The 26671-nt window shown below is 38.7% G+C and overlaps 1 protein-coding gene across 2 annotated transcripts in view; it reads left to right on the forward strand.

The window, feature by feature from the left end:
• The window catches only part of TMEM131 (transmembrane protein 131), a 139166-nt gene that overhangs the window by 17791 nt on the left and 94704 nt on the right, over positions 1 to 26671 (forward strand). For both annotated transcript variants that reach the window (XM_032469726.1, XM_032469725.1), the window contains exon 2: positions 20396 to 20457. In XM_032469726.1, the coding sequence (XP_032325617.1) occupies positions 20396 to 20457 (62 nt within the window). The remainder of the gene's footprint in view (positions 1 to 20395; positions 20458 to 26671) is intronic.

Below are 26671 nucleotides of genomic sequence, written 5' to 3' on the forward strand. Positions count from 1 at the left end.
GGAACACATTTGTGGTACTGTTTTTATTGTCTTGTTAGCTGATTCTGACATCTGTGCCAGTTCTAGGTTGATTTCAGTTGGTTATTCTCATTTGGTTCATGTTTTCTTGCATCTTTGTGCGCTTCATAATCTTTAATTGGATGTCAGACATTTCAAGTTTTGCTTTGTTGGGTGCTGTTTTTTTGTATTCCTAGAAATACTCTTGAACTTTGTTCTCACAGGCAGTTAATTGGAAACCGTTTGATCGTTTTTGTGTCTTGATTTGTTGGGTGGGCCTGGAGCAGTGCTCAGTCTAGGACTGGTTGTCTTCCACAGCTGAGGCAAGCCCTTCCTGAGTACTCTATTCAAAACCCTGTGATTGATTGTTTTTTCCAGTTTGGTGGGACTGGGCACTGTAACGGGCTCTGTGTGAGTGCCGGGCACTGTTGCCTCTAAACCTTTTTTTGATCAGTACTTTGCTAAGTACTCGTTGGAGACCCTCTCTGTTTCTCTAGAGTTCTTTGTTCAGCTCTCTCCTTTCTGGTATTCTGTCCTTTGAACTCTCACTGCCTTGGTTTCCTTGGACTCTCAGCTCTGTCTCATCAGCTCAGAGAGTCCACCAGGCTCCATCAGTTTCCACTCCCTGTGTTCTAGTAACTCTCTCAAGGCAGTCGTAGGGCTCACTTGTTTATTTCCCATCTCTTAGAGATTGTTGTTCTTCCTTGACTGATATTTAGGGTCTGAAAACTATCATTTTTCATGTATTTTGTCTTAAGTGTTTGATTGTTTCAGGTGGGAAGTTATGTATGTTTCCTGTTACTCCTTCATGCCCAGAAGTAGAAGTCTAGACATCTGTGTCAGTTACATTTCTCCTGTGTAGCCAGCATTGTTATTTTCAGGTGCTGTTCCCAAACCTCTTGCTACAGAAGAAGTGGTAGTTAATGTCAGATCAGATGGTATATTAGTTTCCTATTGCTATTTCCTATTTCCTGTAACAGATAAGCGCAAGCTTAGTGACTTAAATAACAATAATTTATTATCTTACAGTTTTGAAGATCAGAAGTCTGAAATGGATCCCATGGGCTAAATCAGGGTGTTGGTACGGCTATGTCTTTTCTAGAGGCTCTAGGGAAGAATCTGTCTGCTTGACTTTTCAAGCTTTTTGAGGCCACCACATGCCTTGGCTTCAGCCAAGTCCTTCTTATGCTGCCATTGCTCTGGTTCTCTTTTCTGCTTCCCTCTTAGATTTGTAAGGATGTTAGGCCTACCCAGTTAATCCATAGTAACTTTATTATCTCAAAGTTAGCTGATTACAACCTGAATTGCATCTGCGGTCTTAATTCCCTTTTGCATTGTGACCTAACATATTCACAGATTCCTGAGGTTAGGAGATGGACATCTAGGGGAAACCTTATTATTCTGCCTGTCACAGATGCATGGCTTTCAGCATCCTACTCCTCTGCCTCAGACATTTTTCACAGTGAAGAACAATGGTCTGTTAAGGATTTTCTTCCTAACCTACACATGTTAAAAAATATTATTAGGAACAGTGAAACTCTGTAAACTTAGACTTTTTAAATTGTGTTTATGTGTTTGTCTACCGTGCATACAATTTAGAGGTAGTTTATTTTAATTTCAGATGCAATTCATATATTAATTTTTATGGATTACTTCTCAGGTTTGTGAAGCGAATTTATTGTCACAAATGTAATTTTAGGCAGGTGTCAACCTACCTTATATTTCAATATTTTTTGATCTTAAAATCGAATACTAGTACCTGCCCCCTCCCCCCTCCACACACACACACTTATCATAGTTAACTTCCTGTGTTGTCACTTTTTATCATGCAGACCAGCTGGTCACTCCTTGTGTGTGTTTTTTCCCCTAGTGCCTTTAGCAGTGTCATCTCCCACGTGTCAACAGTTTCAGTGCTTTTTGACAAATGTCAGTGTTGTAGACCCATGATTTTCTCCCTGACCTTTACCTGGGATTCTTTGGGAAGGGTTATATGTACTTAATCTTGACAGAGTAATTTATACACAGCAGCTCTGAGTGATTGTTTCATTTTTCCTTCCACAGCTCTCTCTCTGTTGTATTTGACTTTGATCTTCCTCATATGTCTAAATAATTATTCATGCAGTTCTAAAATAGTTGTTTAATACAGTATCTGTTCATACTATTTAAGCCAGAAATCTGTGTGCAAAATGAATAATAGTGCAGAATGGTATTGTAGATTTTAATGATTCTTTATTACACCCCCTGCCCACTCCCCCCACACCAGCATTAGAAACTGAACAAACCAGGCCCAGTTGAAGGTCAGCAGGGTTGGGTGGTAGACCGCACAGTCAAGCCAGCGACATCTGTTTCAGATGTTTGCTACTGCTGCTTTCTTCTGCTTTGTGCCCCTGACGCACCCTTGGGTGAAAGTGAGTTGGATGCACCCAGCGCTGCAGACCCGCGAGGAGTTGGCCGAAGCCCTCAGCACTTTGTCCTTACTGCAGGAAAAGGACCAGAGTTGTCTTCCTCTTCCGGCCACAGTTTTGGGGTCTGGACCTCAACTGCCCAAGCATTGTTCCTCCCCTTGGCTAGTGTCTGCCTGGGGTCTGGTGCCTGGGAAATAGACAAGATGAAGGCTTTGCAGATGGATCTGATCTTCCTTCACAGATCAGTTTATCATTTCCCAGCTGTGTGTGTCTTTGGGACAAATTAATTCATTTAATTGTGGATAATCTTCACCAGATGGGTATATAGATATGTTTCTGAATCATTGCACAATGAGTGCTCCAAGACTTTGGAATATCTACACAGAAGGTCACATTTAAAATATCAGAGAAGGCCGGAAAGTGTCATTGATTAGATTCTGGAAAGGAAGTGTTTTCAAAAATGTGAGATGGGCATTTGGGTGTCAGCAGACAGAGTTAGGGGATGAAAGAAGTAACAGGCTAGCAGAGGGAGGGCCTGGGAAGGAGTTGGGTGGGTGGCAGAAAGACCTAAACAAGGTGAGCTTGGCTTGGGATCTGGAAGAAACCCGAGATAAAGTAACAGTTGTCTGTCTAACCCCCTCCCCTTCCCCCCACCCACGCCCAGGGGCTGGTGGTAAGATAGGAAGTGTGTGCAGGGTGACTTAGCTCTTCAGAGCCTTTGTACCATTGAAAATAAAAGGCTTTACTTAGGCATACTCGGTAGTTGTAACACATCAACAAATCACACTTTATCAAGTTAAGGCATCTATTTCACCAATATAAGTGTTGTCATCTCCTTCTTGTTTGGTGGGAAGAAAAGACCGGCTGGAGTGATGAGTTGGTGAAGAGGCGCCGATGACGGAGAGTCATTGTGGTCAGTTCTCTGTCTTCACCGCACAAAGGCCAGTGCCGACTGTCAGAGTCGCTCTTGCTTTGAGCAGGCTTCCCTGTGAGCACACGCCAGCGCTGCTTGGCCAACTTTGTGAAGCTTTATGTTTTGGTCTGAACATCTCCCTTCTGGGGTAGCCCTCGTTACAGGGAGATAGGAGTTATCTGCGTTGTGCACGCACACAGCACGTGCATGGTACATCTTGACTCAGTTGGAGATTGAATCTCACACCCACAGGCTGGCTCGTGACCATTCAGAACTTAATGTTGATTTCTTAAAATGTTAATACCTAAAACATTAAAACACCACATGAAGTTTTGTTTTAAACACCACCCTTGACACAACATTGTAAACTGGCTAATTTAAAACAAACAGACAGACAAACACCGCCTTATCTGGTAGCAACATCTCAGTTCCTGTTTGGTCACCAAACTGAGCTGAACACTCACAAACTAATTCATTAATTTTTATGTGGGGGTGTCACATCCCAGGCTAGGTCTATAAGATAAAGATGCAGCTCTGGGCCTGCAGGAGCCAGCAGTGTGGTGAGCAGGCCTGTGATGGGCCCTGTTGTTACAGGTTACAAGTGCTTGCTGGGCCAGGCCCATTGCCTTGGGCGGGGCTCTCGGAGTGTCCTGGCCGAGGTGGGGGGCCGAAGATCTCTGCTGTGAACCGCAAGAAAAATATTCAGTGTGATCCAGTTGGCACATCTCTTACCAGGACCATTTCTTCCTTATAAGCAAAATGTTTGGCTTTGAACAAAGCTTTTGGGGTCCATAAATCAACCCATTTTGAACTGACCTTGCTTAGAATAAGTAACCCATTATGGAGTCTTAGACTTGACCCTGTAGCTCTTTAATGATGTGTCTCTGAGAGGGAGTTTTAGATTTCTTTTTCCTCCTCCCTTCCTTCCAACATTAAACCCACACACACACCCTAAAGAATGGTGTAAGACATCCCAACAGGCTGTTTTGTGTGGGAAGACAGCATGGTTTGATAAAAAAGAATAACAGTGAGGCTCTAGTACTTACTTACTGGCCATGTGACTTTGGTCAGATTATGTACCCTGTTTCCTCTTGGGTTTAATGAGAATAAAAGCACTTTATGGAATGGTTGAGGAATTTAAACTTTAGGTTTGAGGGTGCTTAATAAATCTATCTACCATCACCTTCCATCCTCCAGTATCAACCCTCTTGAAAAATTCCCCATTGTAAGCTTTGGATTATCAAGGATACAGTTTTTAATTATAGGTCATTTGTTAATTACCTATTAAGTTCCTATTTCCCGGTGATCTTTACACTTTGATTTTTTTTTCCCCTTTTCCTTCCTGCCAGTTGGTCCATACCCAGGAAATTTAAATACATGGAACCCTTTCAAGCCTTCCATTTTGTAGTCACACGTGCGAATTCGTTACACACCATCCTGTTTTCAGGTCCACTCCCCGTTCCCGGCCAGCGTGCCTCTTTCACACCGCCAGCACTTACGGAGCACGCTGCAGGGCTCCAGGAATATGCGCAGGAGTAAGACACAGTCATTAGCTTCCAAGAATTTCTTGTTAGAGAGACAGGTATAAAAAAATAATTACAGAGCAAGGTTAAAGATGTGTCTCAAGGTTGTGTGTGCCCCAGGAGGGACTTAGGTGGACTGTATAAAGAAGCCTGTGTTGTTCAGCTTATGTGATGGAGTGAACAGTACCAGTGAGGCTGTTAGGTCTGGTTGGACGTAACCCAGGTTTGCAGTGAGTGAGAACACAGCTCCATAGTTCCATTCAGCTCATCTCTGCCACCCATCTAACACACATGCCCCTTTCTTGTTGTTTCAAGTGGTGGGCAGGTGTAGCTGAATTCAGACCTGTGAACCCTCCTGCAGAAAGTGGTCCCAGCAAGCTCCTGTCTTCCTGATAAGTGATGGGTCTTGTCATCTTGCACAAGGAGCCTGGCCTCCTGTCTCGTGTGGAGACTAGACATACAGCTGACTTGGGAATGCTGCCTTGACTGTGACCTTGAGAGGGTTTTCTAGCCCTCATGCCTCAGCTTCCTGACGTTTTAATGGGGACAGTAGGAGGACCCACCTTCTCAGGTTGGTGTAAGGACTGATTAGATCACCGGGAGGGCTTGGCCATGGCTGGTGGCTCTTATTGATGTTACATATTCATATCACGGGTCAGTCTGGATGACTGGTCTAATACCAGGAGATCCAGGAGAGCCAGAGTGCAGTTATGTTCAGCTGAATCAGAATGACTCCTTGGTCTGAAGGTACTCCATGTATTCAGCTCAGCAGACATTTCTTGAGGGCCAAGCAGCATGTCAGACACAGGGTTGGTCATTGAGGCCTCTGAGATGAATACGAGGTGATTCCTGTCCTCACGGAATTTAGGCTTTTCACATGTGGTTGCTCTCTTCTTTACCAGGTCTTGAAGATCAGGACACTCAAAGAATTGTATTTGAAGAGTGGAAGAAATAAGAAAATCAGAAAAGTGTTCTCTCTCTTAAAGTATTTTAGGTAAAACTGTCCCTTCCGTAGCTTATTAACCACTCCAGAAGAACTTCATCTGAGTTGGATACCAGACACTGCGCAGGTTTAACATCTGCTGAATTATTGTTGCGCTGAGCAGAGAACCAGTCAGCTTCCTCCGAGGTATCATGTTCAGCGTATGCATTCTGTCAGCTCTAGTAATCAGACAGTTTGACATTAGATACCTGTGATAGAATTTTCTTTTATGACAAGAGAAGAAAAATATACCCCTGTCAATGATGACAGTTTAAGAATTAAATTTGATCATCTTGCTTGTAAAGTTTTTCTTTAGTTTCTAATTTTACTTTTGATTAAGTTTTTCTTTAGGGTCTGCTCACTCTCCCTTTACAGCATTATCCTTACTTACTGTTCTTTTTCTGCCCATTTAGATTTTTAAATCTAGTTGCAAGAGCCACACCAGGAAACTTGTCTAATACCATCTGTTTCTAACTTATGTGAATTTCAGAATTATATTTAGATCATTTCCCCATGGGCAGACTAGAGAAGGGTAGAGGCTAGCTTTCGAAGGTTGTCAGCTTACAATCTAAATTCATTGGACAGTTTCTTCAGACTTCCAGAAACAGTAATTTTCATTACACTAGGGGATTTTTAAACAGTATGTGCTGTTGGTGAGATCAGATGAATTGGTGCCCCAGTCATAGGGCTTGTCACACCATCCAGATTCATTATTCCTGGTTTCCACTAGGTGCTTAGCTGAGTGGCCCTATAAATGGCCCTGATAGTAGGTGCTTAGTAGGTGGTGGCTATTATGAGCCACGTACTATACCCAGTAGTGCCTATTTAACCAAGAAATGTAAATGCATATTTTATAGATGAGGAAACTGGAGTTTAAAGACCATGAGTCATTGTTTCCCCAAACTTTCCTAATGGTAGTTAATATATTTAATTTTACCATTTCATAATGTCTTCCTATTTTTAGAGATTAATATCTTCCTTCCCAGGATTTGTTGGGATTAAGTAAGAATAGTGCATGCAGATTGTCTAATTCGGTACTCAGTAAGTACAAGGCATTCAGTAGATGGTAGACATTTTACTCTGGTTATTTTTATCTTGTGATGTTTCTCTGTCTGGAAGTGAAAGTATATAAGTATAAAGAAAACAATCTGATGGCAAAAGGATTGACTTAGTCAAGGACACTGTATCTTAAGTATGTATTTAACAAGCTCCATTCTTAGTTATATGTGATTTTTGCTTTCCTCGCCAACATTTATTTGACTATTTTAAGGAAATTCTGGAAAATACGGACTTTTCCCTTAACTGTATTCTCCTGTGGTTTATTTGCAGTGGGACTGAATTTACCCTAAGGGGGAAAGGTAGGTGACTTGCATACCGATTTCAGTAACTGGAAGTGACATGAGCCAAATTGCAAGGAAATGGAGGTCAAAGATCAGCCTTGAATGAACCCAGCATGAAAGCAGAGTGCCCTAACAATTCTCTCAATTTCCTAAATGTAACAGCAGTATTTTTGAACTTGTAGATGGCGATCTCCTTTATTTTCTTTTGTCTGGGGACATAGGAGTTTTGATTGAGAAAGAAAAGGAGACCTTTGACTGCAGCTGTGCGGGGTAATGGGCATCTCAGGGTTGCGGCCATCCCGCTGGCAGAACAGTCAGGAACGTGAGCGCTCGCTTGCCCGCTGTCTTGGAGGTCGGATGGACTGTTGCAGAGCATACTACACGGATGTCACTTTTATGTAAGCCTGTGGGTCAGAAAACTGGATTGAGGGAAATATTTATATTTGAAAAGACAACAGCATTCTTTCAAATATCAATTCTGTATCCAAATATTTTGAACTTCTAATAGAAATTTACCACAATACACTTGCATAGAAGAAAAACTTTTTCACACATAATGTAGCACAGACATTTAGTTTTCAGAGTGAAAACCAAATTGTTGCAGCAGTCTCAGAACTTCTTCAAGCCGACTACTTCCTGGGATCATAAAATGGAAAGTCATTGAGAAGCAATACAATTCCTTTTCCTATTAAAAAAGACCAAGTCTTGGTGAAGCTGTGTGCCCCGGGGGCATCTACTTAGAGCATATATGGCTGTAGTCATATGTACCTAAAACAGCCCTGTGAGGTGAGTGCATTTTATTGAACTTGTGCCGGCTTTCCTTTTTTTTTAATGTTTTAACCAGCTTTATTGAAGTGTAATTTGCACACAGTAAAATTCACCAGTTTTAAGTGTACACTTGAATAGTTTCACAAACATACACAGTTATGAAACCACCACAGTCATAATATAGGACATTTTCATCACCTCAGAAAGTTCTCTTTTGGCTCTTTGCATTCAGTGCCCTCCCCTGGTGCTGCCTCCAGGCAACCACTGATCTGCTTTCTGTCATTATAGTCTTGCGTTTTCTAGAATTTAAAATCAATGGAATCATCCTGTGTGCAGTCTTTTGTGCATGACTTGTTTTCACTTTGCGTAACGATTTGAGATTCATTCATGTTGCATCTGTAGCAGTTTGTTTGTTGTGATTGCTGAGTGGTGATCCATGAGATGGATATACTACCATTTATTCACCTGTTTCAGGTTTTGGTGTATTATAATTTAAAGCTTTGGTAAACATTCAAGTAAAAGTATTTTTACAAATAAAATATTTTCATTTCTGGTAAGTAAATACCAAGGACTGGGATTGCTGAGTGTATGGTAAGATTACATGTGTAAGAAACTGCCAGACCATCACCAGCCAAAGGTGAGAGTTCCAGCTGTTCCTGTCTGCTTGGTGCTGTCAGTCATTTTAGTGGATGTGTGGTAGCATTTCATTCTGGGTTGAGTTTCGTTTTGCCTAATGGCTAATGACATGGGGCATCTTTTCGTGTGGTTCTAGGCTATGTATTGATCTCCTTTTGGAATGTTTCTAGTCAGACCTGTTGCCTCATTTTCAGTGCATTGTCTCACTCTGGCAAGTTCTGAGAATTGGTCTTAATTCTTTTAAGTTGTTTCAGGAAACCGTCCAGAATTCAGTCAGAAAAACTACAAGATGATCCTGCTAGAACGTTTTACTGTGACAGAAAGCAAAGAAGTGCTCAAGGACTAATAGGAACATGTCCAAAGGACACAAGAGCTGACTTGAAGGGACTCTAATTGGCCAAATTTGGGACATTTTGATCATCAAAAAAGAGTAATAACAGCATTCAATTATATTGGGAGAAAAATCCATGAACCCTTAGTGATAATCAAAAATGAAAAGGGTGGAAGGAATTGAAAATGGTGTTACCAAAGGATGTAGTAAATGAATGTGCAAGGAATGATTGGATTAGCATATCAGCATTTTACGGCCACCAGTGTAATAATTGATTCAAGCCAGAATCATCAGTGGATGCTGGAATCATGGGTGAAAGGTTATTGGGCAGACACACACTGTCTCAGTGTCTTCCCTGTGGATTACTTATGAATTACCAACGGGGAAAGACATCTTTATGATGGAAAGATCTGATGGATCCTACATTAACCAAGTGATCCAATTATGTCGGACAAACTGGCATACGTGCCTGATGATGGGATATATAGTGTCACCTCTGCATTATTCTTGCCAAAAGTGTTTTATATGAATCTGATTACAAGGAATCAGCAAAGCAAGATTGTGGGATGTTTCATAAAACACTAGGTCTTTATTCTTCAGAAATATGTCATGAAAGATAGAACAATTTGAGGAGACTATTCTGATTTAAAGGAGTCTAAAGAAACATTACAGCCAATTATAATGCATAATCCTTGATTGGATTCTGGACCGAAAAAATTCTGGACATTTTTGCATGGACAATTGAGGAAACAGATACAGAATACATATTTTTAATATTATTGTATCAATATGAAACTGCTTGTACATGATGATAAAATTGTAATTATGTTGAAGAATGTCCTTATTCTTAGAGGATACATGCTGAAGTATTTACCAAGAAATGTTGTGATATCTATAGCCTATTTTTAAATGGTTTGGGAAAAAAAAGTGAATATACACAGAGATAGAAGGAGAAAAGGAGAATGTGTTTAAACAAATCTGACAAAATATTGTTCTTTTAATTTTTCTGTAGTTAAGGTTATCTACAGTAAAAGATTTTTGGCAAAACATGTGTTTTCCTGTTTGAGAATCAAGACCTGAGCCTTTACTATGTGCCCAGAGCAGTTGATTCTGTAGACTTGCCCTTCCTTCCCCCCAGACAAGATGACCTTGACTCTTCAGTTTGTTGAAGACAGACCCTCCAGCATCAGCTCCTCCTGTGACCTCTCCCTTCTCTTAACCTCCGTATGCATCTCTTCACCGTCACGTTTCTCCAGTGTTAAGAGAGAGCATTTCCAAGGCTAACCCTTCCCCTCTCTTCTTGACCCTCTGAGGCAACCACTTTATGGCTTGTCTTCCACTCTGCCCCAGAGAAACCTGTCTCAAGGCTTAGCAGTGGCTTCCAGTTGGCCAAATCTGGTGGCTTATTTTAAAGTCTTTGTCTCTTCTTTCCCCATGCTTTCTGCGTGATAGCCTTTGACAGAGTTGAACCTTCCTCTCTCTGGGCTTCCATGACACACGCTCTGCTTTTCTGTTCCTCTTACTTGGACACCTCTACCGTCAGAAGCTCCTCTGCCGCCCAAGGGACGTTCTGCCCTGTATTAAACTAGACTTCAGCGCTACCAGTTCTTCCTTGGTGGCTTTTTACATCTTACAGTTTCACTTTTCATCTCACTGTGGGTGTTTCTGGTGGTGACCTCTTTGCCCCGGTTCAAATACTATTTTAGGACTGTGCATCAGCATTTTCACATGCATGCTCCACTGTTATCTCAAGTCCTGTGTGTCTGAAGTTGAACTAAGCCTTTTCCTTTCTTCATACTCCCGTCCAGACTGGTCATCCACCTGGCTTCAGTTGAACAGACATTTCAGTCACCATCCTCCAAAGCTTCTGTGTATTACTGTTAATTGCAGAACCCCAGGCTTAATCCCAGAGGATATGATTCTTTGGAGTTAGGCCCAGAATCTCGATTTTACTGAGTATTGAGATGATTTGACACAGTGATCCAAGGACACCACTTTGAGACTTGGTGTTTTAATAATTGGTTTAAGTGTTAGTTACAGCACTAGCTCACCATGGGAGTCCTCTACCTTTCAGGAAGGCAGTCTTACTGAGAAATCCCCTCTGAATATGGAAGACTGTTGCGAGGCAGCCTGAGCTTGAACTTTGCGGAGAGGAAGACCCAAGCTCTCATCTTGACCCTGTCTTTTACCTGCTGTGTGACCTTAGGCAGTTACTAAAAAAATGGAGAAAATCGCACATAACTTCTGGGACTTAGCATGGGGGTGTGACTCAGCCTCTGCTTCCCTTTCCAGCCTCTTCTCTGATTCCTCCCAATGCTCCCTAATTCCAGACCCATGAAAATGACTTATTTTCCAAGAGCACCGTAATTTCTTTGACCTCATTAGACCTTTGCCCTGTGCTGCTCTCTAGTAGGAATGCCCAACCTTGACCTCCTTGTTCACCTGCCTGACTCTCCCTTGTCCTTCACACGTAACCACTGTTCAGAGACATCTGCAGATATGCAAACCCTGGTGGCTGAATTTGGTGCCCCCACGTCTCAGTTTCCTGTGTCTCCTCTTAGTCTGTGAGCTCCTTGAGGACAGGCAGCGTCTAGCCCTGCCCCTGGTACAGTCCCTGTGTGCGGTAGTTTCCTGCTAAAGGTATTCTTGTTTGTTTTTTTTAAAAATAAATTGCCAGAGTACCTAATGTGGCATTAGCTAATTGTATTTGGGGGACCTCGTTCTGAAATTTTCTTCCTCATCTGTTTGTCAACATACTTGGCAGCCATGCCAACAGGCAGGAAACTTTCCAGCACATTTTCAAAACAGGAAATTTATGTCCTTTTGGAATAGAAGTCTTAGCAACTTCAACACATTTTCCCCTAATTTTGAAGAGTTATCTTGTTTCTTTATAAAGTTTAGGTCTATAATTGACTCACCCCACTATGCAAGCGTAAAGTAACCTTGCCCTTCCCTATCCTATGAGTTAGTTGTATCTTCTGTTTACAGCTAGCAGTTAAGGCCGAAAATGGTATCCCTAGAGCTTTGAAGCAAACCAGGGCAGAGTAGAGGTAAATTAAGATTTGTGCTTGTTATTAGAGAGGAAAAAAATGTGTAATGACATTTTTATATTCATGTAATCAAAAGTAAAAACATACATGAATAAATACAAAAAAAGTAATCAAAATACAAAAATTAGTAATCAAAATCCATAGTAATGCTAAAATTTATTTTTAAGTTAAATAATGCTTCAGTACAATAGGATTTTGGGGGGGAGGAACCTGCCAAATTTGGTGTCTTTTAATTTTACTTTTTGAAAAGGTCTTATATTTATTCAAACATTCAATGTCATTTTAAAATTAATGCTTTTGGATAGCTTTTTAAACTTAAAATTTAAATCAGAGGTGAGAAATAAGCTATTCAATAAACTATTACAGACTCATAATTGAATAATTGAACGATGCGTTACAGAAGTCATGTTTTAATAGTAAAAAAAAAAAAATTGAACCATGCATTTACAAGTCATGTTTAATAGTAAAAAAAAATCTAGTTTACACTACTGACTGAAGAAAGATTAATATTCTTTAACTCTTTACTTCTAACTGTAATTCTTAATTTGACATCATTTATCTGTTTTCACCCCAGTTACTTCTCTACTCAAGAAATGTTTCCAAATTGTGTCTTTTTTCCTTTTACCACTTACTGAGTACAAGTTAACTGTTACATGTAAGAGTCCCTTGCAAGAAACTTGCAATTTTAAATTGTACCCGTAAATTGGGTGATCAGGGTATAGGAGATCTGTGCCACATGAGTTAAAAGAAAGTGGAATAAAAAAAAGTGTCATCTATATACTCAACAAATTATCTGGTGGGACAGCGTAACTGTCTCACGTTCCTGCTTAGCACAAGCAAGAGTAAAGTGGTTCTAAGATACTAAAATTTTTGGCATTTTTTTGCTTATGGGTCTCCAGTTGCTCTTTGTTGACAAGGCTCTTCTTCCCTGTGAATTGCTTTCTGCAGCTTTGTCAGAATTAGTTATGTGTACTTGTGTGGCTGTTTCCTGGGTTCTTTCCCTCTGAGCTGTGTGTTGCACGTATCCCTCCGCCAGTAACGCGTTGTGTGGAGTGCTCTAGCTGGGTAAGATGTAGGAAGCCTTAATGTTGGATAATTTCTTCCACTTTATTCTTATTTCTCAAGATTCTTTAAATTATTTTAGGGAGTGTGTGTTCTATGTAAATTTTACAATAAACTTGTCTGTGTCTATAAAATCCCTTGCTGAGACATCAATAGGAATTGCATTAAATCTGTATATTAATTTGCGGCGAATTGATGTTTTTACTATGTCAAGTACTCTATCCATGAATGCAGTATATAAATTTATTTCGGTTTTTTTCAAATTAACATTTTATCACTTTTAGCGTACAGATCCTGTACATGTCTTAAGTGGACACCTATGTATTGAGTTCTTTTGGATTGATTGTAAATAGCATTGTGTTTTTAATTTTAGTTTCCACATGATCGTTGTTAGTATGTAAAATTTTTGTTTGAGGGGTTTCCAGTAAAATCTTATTTACAAAAACAGGCAGTCAGACCTTGGGTTATAGATAATCTTTAAAATGAATAAATTGATCGAGGGAAATTAATCTGTGTGCCAAAATAAAATTCAACATACTTTAAAGGAAGACAACAATATTCAGGCATTTGACAATGTAATATAATGTCTTGTATCCAATTTTAAAAAAATTAGATAGGAGCAGGAAATTTTGACACATAATCAGGAAAAAACCCCAAAATAATAGTTGATAATAAGGATTTCAAAAGAGCTGTTATAAATTTCCTTTCTTTTTCTACTGGCTTTGGGTTTGGTTTCGTCCTCTTTTCTCCTATTTTGTGAGAATTTTTATCATGGCTGAGTCTTGGCTTTTTTCATACACTTTTTCTGTTTCAGTTGATAAAATGACCAAGTAATTTTTCTTCTTTATCATGTTGATAGTTGTGAATTATATTGATTGACATTTGAATTTTGAACCAGTCTTGCCCAGCTTGAATAAATCTCACTTGATTATGGTGTGCAATTTTTTATACATTACTAGGTTCAATTTGTTAAATTTTTTTGCACAGTTTTTTTTTTGGGGGGGTCCAAGTTAATGAAAAATATTCTGTAGTTTTGTTTTTTTTTTTAATACTGTCTTGTGTGATTTTTTGGAAAAAATATTTTAGTAACATATGTAACATAAAATTCACCGTTTTAATTATTTTTAAGGGTATAGTTGAGTAGCATTAGTTATATTCACAGTGATGTGCCACCATCACCATGATCTGTTTCCAAAACTTCTTTATCACCCCAAAGAGTCTGAGTAATCTTACTCACTCTTACTCTAGTGCCTTGAACCTCAAATCTACTTTCTAACTCACCAGATTTGCCTCATCTATATATTTCATGTAAGTGGAATCAAAATATTAATCCTGTATCTGACTTATTTCAGGGTCCATCCATGTTGTGGCATGCATCAGAACTCCATTCCTTTTTATGGCTGAATAATATTCCATTGCATTTATATACCATATTCTGTTGATCCATTCATCTGTTGGTTAACAGTTTTTCATATAGATACTGTTGTCAGCTGTGGTTCCAATAACCAGCTTAATTTTCAGAGCCTTGGTGGTCTGACTTTGGTCTGCTTGTTCTGTCTGGTGCCTCTGGTGCTCCCATAGATCCCTGCGTGTGTGAGGTGGGCGAGCACAGTAGGGTGAGCTTCCGTGTATTAGAGATTTTCTGTTGCTTATTTAGAGTAGCTGGCGGTTCTCAGCCATTCATTTTGTAACTTAAGTTTACCTATCTTTTTATATAAATTAAGCACTTTAGGATTAAATGAAAATTAATTATGGCATTCTATCATAAGCTCTAAAACTAACTTTGTCAAATATGTATGACTCACCTTTTTAGACATACGGTGTATATCCAACACAGCTGAGTTGCATACAACTATGTTTTGAGTTTTAGTAAACAGTGTGGTCATAGCCTTTTGTTAGGAAGTTGGTAATATTGAGGGGGTCTTGATAAAATTAGAATTTGACTTATGAATTCCTTTGCACTTTTAATGTGGGAATAAGATAAAATTAGGTGTATATTACATATTTTAGGTAAAAAAAATTAATGAGGGAAGAAACAAGGTTTCGGTCATAAAGTATCTTTACAAATAGACAGGAACGCATGCCAACCTAATCCAGAATGTTTAAAATTATTTGTTAGTGAGCCTTTTGTTGAAATAAAATCCGGAGGAAATGTAACTATAAAAGAGATGTTAACGTCATTAACAGTGATTAATTCTCAAATAATAATGCCATTATTTTAACCAATATAACTTTTCTTCCATTTTCCAGACTTTGTGCAGGATGACCAGCCAACCAGAGATGGTTTACAGGTTGTGAGAAGAGTTCAAATAGGGCACATGACAGAGGGTCACAGGTTGCTGCTTGGAGCGGTCACTGAGGGCCTCCCTGAGGGTGTGTTTAGGCTGAGACTTGAAGGAGGGGAAGACACCACCTATAAGAAGAGTATTCCAGGCAGCACGGCTCTTTGATGCAGAATTTAGGGTCCTTTTAAGTCCTGCTGGCGTGCCCCTTTCCTCTCTTCCTGGTTTTTTATTTTTAAATCACTGATTTAACTAGTCCATCCTTCTCCCCTCATGGATAAGGAGACTGTGAAAGCTAGAAGGTAAAGACTTGATGATGACAGCCTAGGATCCTGATGCCTGGAACCACCACCCCCCCAAACACACAACCAGATCAAATGACATTTATTTCTACTGGTTATTTACATCATTCATTGTTTTCATGAATTATTTTAAAAGCTGTATGAAAACAGGCAATGTATCTGCTCATCAGTTGGAATGTTCAGGAAAAAGAATCTCCACCTGAAAGAAAAAAAAAACAACCCTAATTATAGTAGAGAAAGATTGTCTTTAAAGTGAAGGTATTTTTATTTTAGAAATGTCATTCTTTACTAAGTGAAATAGAGAAGTAAACTCAATTACTGAACTTCTGTTTTGAAAGTAAGTGATTAAATAACTGACACACTGAGATTTTTATACTGAAGACAAATGTCTTTGTTACTCTCAGATCTCACGGTAATGTGAGTGATTATGTGGAGCTTAAAGTAGATCTTACTGAGCCCAGCTTCACAGAGTAAATGCCAGTAGAATCATAGAAGCTAGAAAGAAAATCCCTTGCTTGTATGTCCTCTTTTCCCTTGTTATTGGAAGTGTATGCCTCATTTTTTTAATTAGGTTGCTTGAAGGTAACACTAGCCATGAGCATTTGTGTCACATTACTTTGAAAGTAAATAGCGGTGGGTTTAGCAGCACAGATTCTAGGGTCCCAAGGCTGAAATCGATAGCCCCTCTCTAGCCACTTTCTTGCCGAGTGATCTCAAGCCTAACGTCACTGTGCCTGCTTATCTTAAAATGGAATCCGTAATGTCTTTGTCAGGATTAGTTTGAAGTTTAATAGCACAGTGATCAATAATTATTAGATGTTATTCTTATCTTTGTTACATCTGGTTGCTGCTTTAGCTGGGGAACTTTGGGGCAGTTTGGGACTCCTTGAGAGTATAAATTAGGGACAAAAAATTCTTGGGAAAGGAAGTAGCTGTCAGTTGTGGTTTCAGATCTAGAGATTTGGGCATGTGGGAACCTGACTTGCTTTGGTTACTTTTTTGCAATTTATAGCTTAATAACTGTTAACACATTAAATGATTAAGTATGTATCTAGTGTCAGTTTTGTTTTTCTAAGCATGTAATTTGAAGCATATGATTGATCATTTAAAGCCAACTACCCTAACTTGTTTCATGTCAAACTTGAATCCTGTTCATTTGTATGTTTTTTAAGGAAAGCTATTGCTGTGTAACACAGTATTTTCCTTTCAGACTTTATAAAACATCTGCTGCTCTTTTTTTCAGCTAAGGTAATTCATGGTTTTTTTAAGCTATTAAAAAGCTAATTAAAAACACAGTACACCCAAATTATGTTACTGCTTTTCTTTGTTTAGTTCTCATCAGTTAGATAAATGTCTGATCTAGCTTGATGATGGGGACTTACGTGATGATCATTATAAATATGGCATATTTGTGTTACTTTTTTGTCCTATTTTCTCTGCTAACTGGATGGAAAGCTAACTAGGAGCTAGACTTTTTGTCTATTACATTGTGAGCATCTGGCTATTCAGTTAACTCTTGTTAGTTCCCTGTGTTTTTACATCAGTAAGTCTGTGTTGAATAGGAGTATAACAAAAAGATTTTCTGGATCATCTATGTTAAAAGATGGGGGAAGGGATGAGAAGTGGGATGGGTGAGCTGGGCAGAGCCTTTTACATCCACAGTCCTTTCTTCAGAATGGTTTGTCACTTTATTTGGAGACATTTTTGTGCTCTCCAGATATACTCTGTGTCAGTAATTCTGTTGGAGCCACTTGCTTTGATCTCAGTTTTAAAGTTCAGCTATAAGCTAAGACTAGAGGTAACAACCAGAAAGTTCATTTGTATCAAGGAGTACCAATACCAGTACTTGTACCTGAGTGGAAAGGTGAGGTTTCATTCTTGAATGTTCTCTGTATACTAGGAACTGGTGGGGAATGAGCACCTTGTCACTGTGGTTGAAGAGAAACACAAGAAATGGAGGATAGGAGTTTCCCAAAATAAAATCAGGGCGTGATTACTAGAATAAGGGGAAATCGATGCTCCACAGGCAGGAAAGACACCGTCCAAGTAGGTGAAGCCATCTCATTAGCTGGCATCTCGCCTGCTGCTTGACTTTCAGCTTTGGTCCGACTGGAAAAGCCAGGTACATGGGGTTCCATGGTTAAGCTTTTCTTCCCTGAATATCCAAAGACCAACAAAGAGGAGTCAGTGAGTGTCACATTAAGCCAAATGGAAAACCATTGTTTCATGGTTTTTTTTTTTAAATAAACTTTATTTTAGAACAGTTTCAGATTTATATAAAAATTCCAAAGATAGTACGGACTTCCCATATCCTCCCCTCACACCCAAGTTTGCCCTGTTATTAACATCTTGCATTGATATGATACATTACTGTTAACAAAACTCCGTATTTTATTCAGGTTTCCTTAGTTTTTACCTAATTTCATTTTTCTTTTCTAGGAGTCCATCCAAGATACCACATTACATTTAGTAGTCTCCCTAGGCTCCTCTGGTCTTGTGATGGTTTCTCAGACTTTCTTGTTTTTGATGACCTTGACAGTTTTCAGGAGTGAATTATAGAATATCCCTCAGTTGGAATTTGTCTGATGTTTTTCTCATGATGAGACTGGTGTTAATGTGATTTTGGAGGAAGACCACAGAGAAAAAGTGCCACTTATATCATATCATATCACAGGTACTATCAACATGATTATTCACTGTGGATGTCGACCTTGATCACCTGACTGATACTGTTTGTCAGGTTTCTCTATTGTAAAGCGATTCTCTTTTTCCTCTTTTCCACACTAGAAGTCACTATGTGCATCCCATGCTTCAGGAGTGGGGAGGTATGTTCCACCTTCTAAACAGAAGAGTCTCTACAGAAATTATTTAGAATTCTTCTCCCTGAAGGTTTTGTCCCTTCTCCCCCATTGTTTATTTATTCAATCATTTATTTATACCAATATGGACTCACAGATGTTTATTTTATACTCAGGTTTTAATCCAGTCGGCTTGACTTATTTTGTTGCTCAAGTGGTTCCAGCTTTGGCTATTTGGGGAACTCTTTCCGTTAACTCTTGCATCTCTTTGACGTACTCCTGTCGATGTAGGATTTTGTTTTTGTTTAACGCTTTCCTTCTGGCATCACAACTTGCTCGCCTTTCATCTTGTGTATTTCCTGCCCCAGTGCTAGATTCGGCCATTTCTTCAAGAGGCTCCTCCTGTTCCTTTTGTTGGAGAATGGTATTAGGACCTAAGATTTTGGTGCTAGAAATGCTTTTGCTACTGGGTTTTAGTTACTTCTAGCCCCTCTCAACTGACAGAGCAAGGAAATATATGTGTGCATACTAACCTGTATATATACACATCTATAAATATTTCTATAGGTAACAATCTGTCTCTGTATTAAGCTCAACATGAGTTTGTACTTAGTTGCCAACTCTATAGTCCATTATCACATGGATCATTCTAGGCGCCTTCCTGTGCTTTTGTGTAGACTCTTATTCCAACACAAATCTGACTCTCTACCCATCATCCATATGTTTAATTGTTCAGTTCCAGTGTACATGCATAGCAGCATCAGAATGCTTATCCCAAAGCCCCGTGGGAAGTAACTTTATCAACTAGAATTTAGTGCTTATGTACAATTTCTTTTGCCTTTAATCTTACTGATTCCACTTAGTTCCAAATTACTTAGGTCAGCGCCCCACCTTTCAGTGAGATGTTTCCTACCTTTGTAATACAGTTAAATTGTTTTGTCATATTCTACAGTCTGTCCTGGGTACCTGACCTCCTAAATGATCTTTTTAATTGCATATAATGGTTTCACTCTTGATGCTGTAAAGTTGTTTTAACAGATGCACAGTGTGGTTTGTATCTACCGTCACAGTATCATATGGAAATTTCACTGCTTTGAGAAATTCCCTGTGCTTTACTTACCCCCTCTTCCTTTCTCTCTCTCAGCCCCTAGCAACCACTGATCTTTTTACCATCTCTATAGCATTGCCTTTTCCAGAATGTCATATCCTGGAAACCATATAGTGTGTAGCCTTTTCTTTTATTTTTTATTACTGAGTAATATTGCATTGTGTTGATAACCTGTATTTGCCTGTTTATTTACCTATTGAATCTTGATTATGTCCAGTTTTTGTTGATTATGAAAAACAGCTGCTCTAAGGAATGGCTTGCAGATTTTTGTGTGGGCATGTTTTCAGATCAGTTGGATAAATATTTAAGAGCACAGTTGCTGGATTATATGGTAAAAGTACATTAGCTTTTTAAATATCTTGTCTTTGCATTGTACTTAGTTTCTTGGAACAGGATAATCTCCTTTTGTCATTTTCCTTGCCCACTCCCCGACCAAGTCAGTCTTGACCATTGATCCTAGGTCCTGTCATGACTGAAAAAGAGCGAATGATACAGAACTTCATCTTATTATTTTGGGGGGGAAGGAATATAATCCTCTAGTGATCTTTCCTGTGTGTTTAAGATATCTCCAATTAATCTATCAGTGAAAATAATCTGCTGCATCTAGTTGAACTGCACTGTTTTGTGCTTTCCGGTATTATAGCAGGAATAAATATTTTGCACGTGGCTTACACAGCCTGTAGGTTCTTAAAACTGTAATTGGGTTGTGTTGTTTTATTTTCAAGCATTTCATAGTTGGTAAAATACTGAAGTATTGGTCATATTTTCTTCCTCCTTAACCATCACCATCAAGCAGTATATTTGAAAAACATAAAATTGTACTGATTAACTTTAAAGTAAAACATTAAATGGAATTTATATTCCTGTTGAATGACAGTGTGTTTTGTTTCCTTCACAGCGTTTATTCAGTCGGAGAGCATAATAGAAGTACTGCGTTTTGATGATGGAGGGCTTCTACAGGTAATTTTATTTTGAGTTTGTAGAATTACCTCAGTGTCAAGCCTTGAATAATATCTGATTGTTTTTTCATTTAAAATGTATTTTTTGAGCTATAAAATGTATTTTTTGAAATATATTTTATGAGCTGTATATGCAGACAGGTCAGTAGAGTCATTTGCAAAAATAAAAACCTCCTTAGCTGTATGAATTACCTTTCAAATGAAATACTTCTGGGTGGTGGTGGGAGGTTAGGTGGGGAGAGTCAGAGAGGAGCAGGAAAATTGGCGGTAAGCTCGGCGAGCCTGTGGCCAGTAACTGGGAGCCTGAATTTGGATGTTGGACCTCAAAACCTGTATCTGGAAGATAGAGGGGATAAGTTCTGTAGACTTACATCTATATCATCCTTCCACTTGCCATCCTAAGCCATGACTTTAAATATATTATACATAAAATTAGAAAGTGTAATCTGCTAAAAATCCTGTCCTTCCTTTCAGACCTAGCTCGTATAACACCATGAAGGCTGTTTCAGTCTTCCCAGCTCGAACTCACTTCTACCATTTCAGAGCTGAAAGAAACAGCTCAACCATCCCTGACTTTTATGACTAACTTTCTTCTTTCTTCCAAACTTGTATCATATTCTGTGCTTGCCTTACCACCTTTGTAATAGTAACATTTTTTCTCAAGTACCATGTTATTTGGTATCATGACTGATAATTTTTTATTCATTTTATACTCCAGGGAAACCAAGGTTTAGATTAAGAAAATTGCCCAAGATCCCATGACTTGGCACTAATGGAGCTGGTGTTAGAACCCTGGTCTTTTCACTCTGAGTGTGATGGTTAGTTTGTCTATTACATGATGCTGCCCGTGATGTTACTTGTTTACTTATTTATAACTAAATACATGACTTAAATAGTTCTGAAAAAATATTTCCTGTAGCTTATAAAAAAGGTAGGAAAGTAAAAATTAAAGTTAGATCAAGGCAATAGAGAAGTAATTCTGCTAGAAACCTGGAATAAAATTTCTATTTGTGTTTTAGCATAAATTTAGATTTCAGACATTAAGTGAGACAAAGCAAACAAGAAAAAAACTGATAGGTTTTAAGATTCTTTTTCTCTGACAATGAAGCAAGTAAATGTTTTGGATGACAGCTTTTTCCCCATTTCTAAATTTTTAAGTAAACTTATCATTCTACTTTCACATAAGAGATGTTGAGAAACACAGCAGGCAGTGGCTGCGTGGTACATGCAGAAAGTCTTTGTATGGCTTTTTATATTTTAAAATTGAATAAAGACCGAAGGTATATAACGATGTCAAATTTTATAAAGCCACCTTGGTAGAAAATGATCTTAGTCCTTTTTTTCTAGTTCTTTAGTCTGTTGCAAGGTGAGAACTTGGAGAACTTATAGGAATGACTGTATTAAATATCTCCCTTTGGTGATTTGCAGGATCTGGAAAGCAGGCAAATTAGGACTGAATTTCTAGAAAATTCTCCCAGTGTGGTTGTTCTTTATTGATTAAAGAAGGATTTATGTCCTTTAGGAACTAGACATGTAGGTTGCAAATTGATAATCCACTTTTGAAAATTCTGGAGCTTGATAAGTGTTTTTGCCAGGGGAGGCTGTCAGTCCATATCTAGAAGGACCTGGGTGTAGAAGAGCTGGTCAACTGGGATGTGATTTGCTCAAACTCTTTGGCTCTGCCAAAATGCTTAGGCAGGAGTTTGGTTGAGACCTCAAAGAGTTCTATGGCAAAGGTAATTTTGGACTGGAATTTGAAGGCAGATAGTACCAACTGGTTACTTCAGCCATAGTGAAGCCTTACTAAGACTCCTGCAGAATGCCTGATGTTGAGATGCTATACATAGCAGATTATATATCTTTGAGTAACAGAATGTAAGACCCTTTTGAATAGAAATTTATAAAAATCATTCATTTTAATGTTGAAAGTTGTTTCCTAGGAACAACAATTTTGATTTTGATGTAATTTCTGGCACTAATTTGCCAATAGGTTCAGCTATTTCTTAAACAGCTTCTGGTTTCTCATGATGTGATTAGAACAGAAGTATGCACATGTCATAGCATTTCTGTGGCGGAATATGTATTAAGTTTCTCCAAATTAAGTTGAAGCTAAAGCAGGGAGAGACTCAATGCAGCAGCCTTGTTTTACGTTATTTAAAATTAAACTTTTGCCTGAGAGCATTCCTTCCCAGCTTCTGAAATTTATGTTATATTCATGTGGCTTAGCTCATGTTAATTTTTTTTTTCTATTTTGCGGGGGGAGGTAATTAGGTTATTTGTTTTCTTAATGGAGGTAGTGGGTATTGAACCCAGGACCTCGTGCATTTGAGGCATGCATTCTACCACTGAGGTTCACAGAAGTTAAATAATTTGCTCAATATTCATTCAGTTGCTAGAGCAGGAATCCAGCATCCAGTAAGTACTCAGCTTCCTGGTTCCAGAGCTCTTTCCACAGTAGGATGCATGTGCAGCTCTTTCCAGTGCATTCCATGTGTTACCACTAGTAACGCTAGGATACGACTAGAAATAGAAGCAATCCTCTTAGCCCACATTTTCTGTAGTTGGTGCTTTGGCCACTGTCATTCCTGTTTGGCAAGGCCACTAAGATTTGATATATAGAATATAGGAGGTTGAATCCATTCTTAAGATGAGCACAGGCACTGAAGATTCTACAGATCATCAGAAGAAATATGCATTAAGACTCATTCGCATAGGAGGTCCTGGTCAAGTAGCTCAAACCATCATTCTAATCCTAACTGATGAGAATAGTTGGCTCCTCCTACCCTATTCCCTTGATAGATTATCAGATTAAATAACAAAAGATAGTCTTTCATTTGTAAGCATTAATCACATTTCCTAATCTAACTTTTTTATAAGCAAATAAAGAAAAAGCCCAAGGAAAAGGCTAGCTCTGTATTTTTTTTCACTCTTCTGCCAGAATAATAAACAGAATTTTAAGATATTAGAAGGCAAATTCCGCAGTGTTCATGAGAGCATGTGCAGAGTTTTGCCTTTTAAAGCTCATAAGTAATAAGAAGCCATACTTCTGTCTTCTTACTTTGTTCAAGGAACATTGGTAATAAGTATTCTTTTCCTGTGTGCTCATTGGTTGTTCTAACAACATTATAGGCACCTCTTGCCTCTACTCACTAGCTGGCTTTCAGGTGCCCAGGATAGGAAACCCTGACTGGAAGGCAGGGATAGCTAGAGCTAGCATTTTGGAGCACTTGCTGGAGTCTCCACTAGTTCATCAAATGGCCCCAAATTTTAGTACTAATAAGGGCAGCAGGAGAAATAAGAAGCAACTTTGATTCCAGAACTGTTATGCTTTACTTTCCATTGCTCTGCTGCCTGAGGGTTAAGTAATAGGGGTTGCCTTAGAGGAAAGAGGTCAATTCCTAATTGGTGTGCTTAGAAGGTAGCGCAGGTCTAAGAGGTCTTTTTATTGACACACAGTCGATAACAGGTCTCACTCCTCGTGCACTCCCCATGTGTCAGCTGCAGCACTGTGATTAGTCAGCTAAAGGATTGTTTGTTCATATTTTAGAAATAATGCTTTTCCCATTCTTATCAGAGGAAAGTTAGGGAGAAGATTTTGGAAAGTTTACCTCCTATTCGGTGTTAGGTTGGCCTAGAGAGGACTTTGGAGGCCTTCCTTAATGGTGGACATTTCTTTGCAACAGACCAAAACACTCGATTGAATGAGTGAGTATGGTTTGGTCACCTAGTAGTCCTCTTGTTCTAGAATGAGCTTACATTTGAAAGATGCTGTAGTAGAGACATTTAAAGATAGCTGTAGTAAAACTTAACAGAAGTTAAAGAAAGTATTGGGGATAACTTTAACCCTTAAACAACTTTTCTTAGTTGATATAACCAAAAGGAGTTGAGTAGGAGCCGTTGGAAGCTCTGACTTTTAGATGATGAATCAGTCATTCTAGAGGTAGGCTGGCTAATAGTGTAAGTGGATTCTAACCAGTTAATCAGGGACCCTATATTGAGTCTTCTTCCAAAGAATGTTGAAGAGGTTTAAGAATTTGATTCTTTTTTTTTCTTTAAAGTGTTTATTGTCAGATATAATGTATACATAAATAAATAAAATGTGGGATTTTTTTTTTGCAAAGCAAATGCCTGTTTAGAACCACCTCCCAAGTTAAAAACTAAAAATAACATGCCAGCACTCCTGTAAGTTCCCCTTGAAGCTTTCTCCCAGTCACTGTTCCCAAGAGTTAGCCATTGTCGTGTTATGGTAATTTCCTTTCCCTCTAGTTTGACCATCTGAGCGTGTCTTTAGTTTAGCTTCACGTGTTTTTCTGACGTGCATATAGTTTGCATTATTTTTTTTTCCAGTTTCTTTTTCTCAATATATGTTTCTAAGATTTTCTGTGTTGTTGAGTGTAACTGTAGTTATTCATTTTTGTTGCTGAATTGAATTGAATATGCCTTAATTTATATATCATTTCTGCAATTGATGCACATTTCACTTGTTTCAAATTTTTGACTATTATGAATAATGCTGCCTCTTGGTGAACTTGTATGCATTTCTGGTGGAGTAGAATGCAATTGCTGGGTCTTAGGGTATGTGAATCTTCAGTTTTAATAGATAATGCCATGTAGTTTTCCAGAGTGGTGGTTCCAGTTTACAGTCTCATCATCAGGGATTCCTCTGAGATACTTAACCTGTTTTGTTTTCGTTTTTGTTTTAAGCATACTGAAGAGTGATAATGGTATCTTATTGTAGTTTTAATTTGCATTTCCCTGAATCCTAATTAAGTGGAGTAACTTTTTGTATTACTTGACCATATTTGGATATCCTCTTTTGTAAAGTCTGTTAAATCTTTTGCCCTGTTTGACTGTTGAGTTGCAAGTCCCTTTTCCTCTTGTTTTATAAGAGTTCTTTATAAATTCTGGATACAGTTCTGGTTGTGCTTACTAGAAATAAATATCTTCTACTTGGTGGATTACCCTTTCCACACATAATTGTTACCTCTGATAAACGAAGTTCTTAATTTTAATGTAATTTGAGTTTTAATATAGTTCAGTCTATCAGTCTTTTCCATTATAGTTTATACTTTTTGTATCCTGTTAAAGAAATCTCTATCCAAGGTTATGAAGATAACCTTCTTCTGTATTATCTTCCAAAATCTAATAGACGTTTATTGCTTTGCCTTGCACAATTATAGCTACAATGTACAATTATAGCTGCTCAATGTAGAATGCTTCTAATAGGCAACCTTTGCTCCCGAGCTCCCCACTGGGTTGGCCAAGATCTGCATCACTGTCTAAGGGCATACCTGCCCAGTCCTGTTTCCTTCCTCTTATTTTTCACAGGCAGTAGCCTTCCAGTAAATCTCCTGCACTCCTAATCTGCCTCAGGATCTTGTTGAGAACCCCTGATGACATATATGATAAAAGATGCCTATTAAGGAGGAGGGAGTGTGGGAAAAAAACTACAGTAAACAACATACTTAGCAGTGCAATGCTGAAGGTCTTATCTCTGAGACAGGAATGAGTCAGAGATGCCTACAAAGTACCATTTATTTTCAGTATCATGCTAGTTGTAGCCAATAAAGTTAGGCAAGAAAAATTTAAAAACTAAAAGGATTATAAAGGAATAAATAAAATGTTCTTCACCTCAGATTATGATAGTTTACAGATGTTATCCAAATCACCCAGGGGTAAGTTATTAGATTCAGTAAACAATTTAGCAAGTTTGCAGGATAGCAGTCGATACATGAAAAACAACTGCATTTCTACATTCTATGTTGAGCTATATGAATTATGCCACTTTTATGGATCAGAAAAGGCAACAGAGTCTAGGCAGACTCACATATATATGGCTACTTGATTTATGAATAAAATGTCACTGAAGAACATTGGGGAAAGAAAATATTGTGGAACAGTCAGTAAAGGGTGCTGGGACAAGTGAATATCCATATGGGAGAAATCAAGCCTTGACCTCACACCAGTAACAAAAACAGTGTAACTATTTTGGAACTTTGGAGTCTGTTGAAGGCTTATAGCTTCCAGGGTAAAACTTGGAGGTAAAGCGAAGTAAAATATGGTCCATTTCAGCTGTGAGCACAGAAGCAGTTACCCACCCTCACCCCTCGCCCTGCGGCAGGCACCTGAGCATGTGTTCATTGAACTGGCTGCACACAGCAGGTAGGAGCCTGGGTGGGCCAAAAAGGATTCTGTCCTCCAGATGTTGGGGATCC

This window comes from Camelus ferus, chromosome 28, assembly GCF_009834535.1.
Source record: "Camelus ferus isolate YT-003-E chromosome 28, BCGSAC_Cfer_1.0, whole genome shotgun sequence".
Classification (NCBI taxonomy): Eukaryota; Metazoa; Chordata; class Mammalia; order Artiodactyla; family Camelidae; genus Camelus; species Camelus ferus.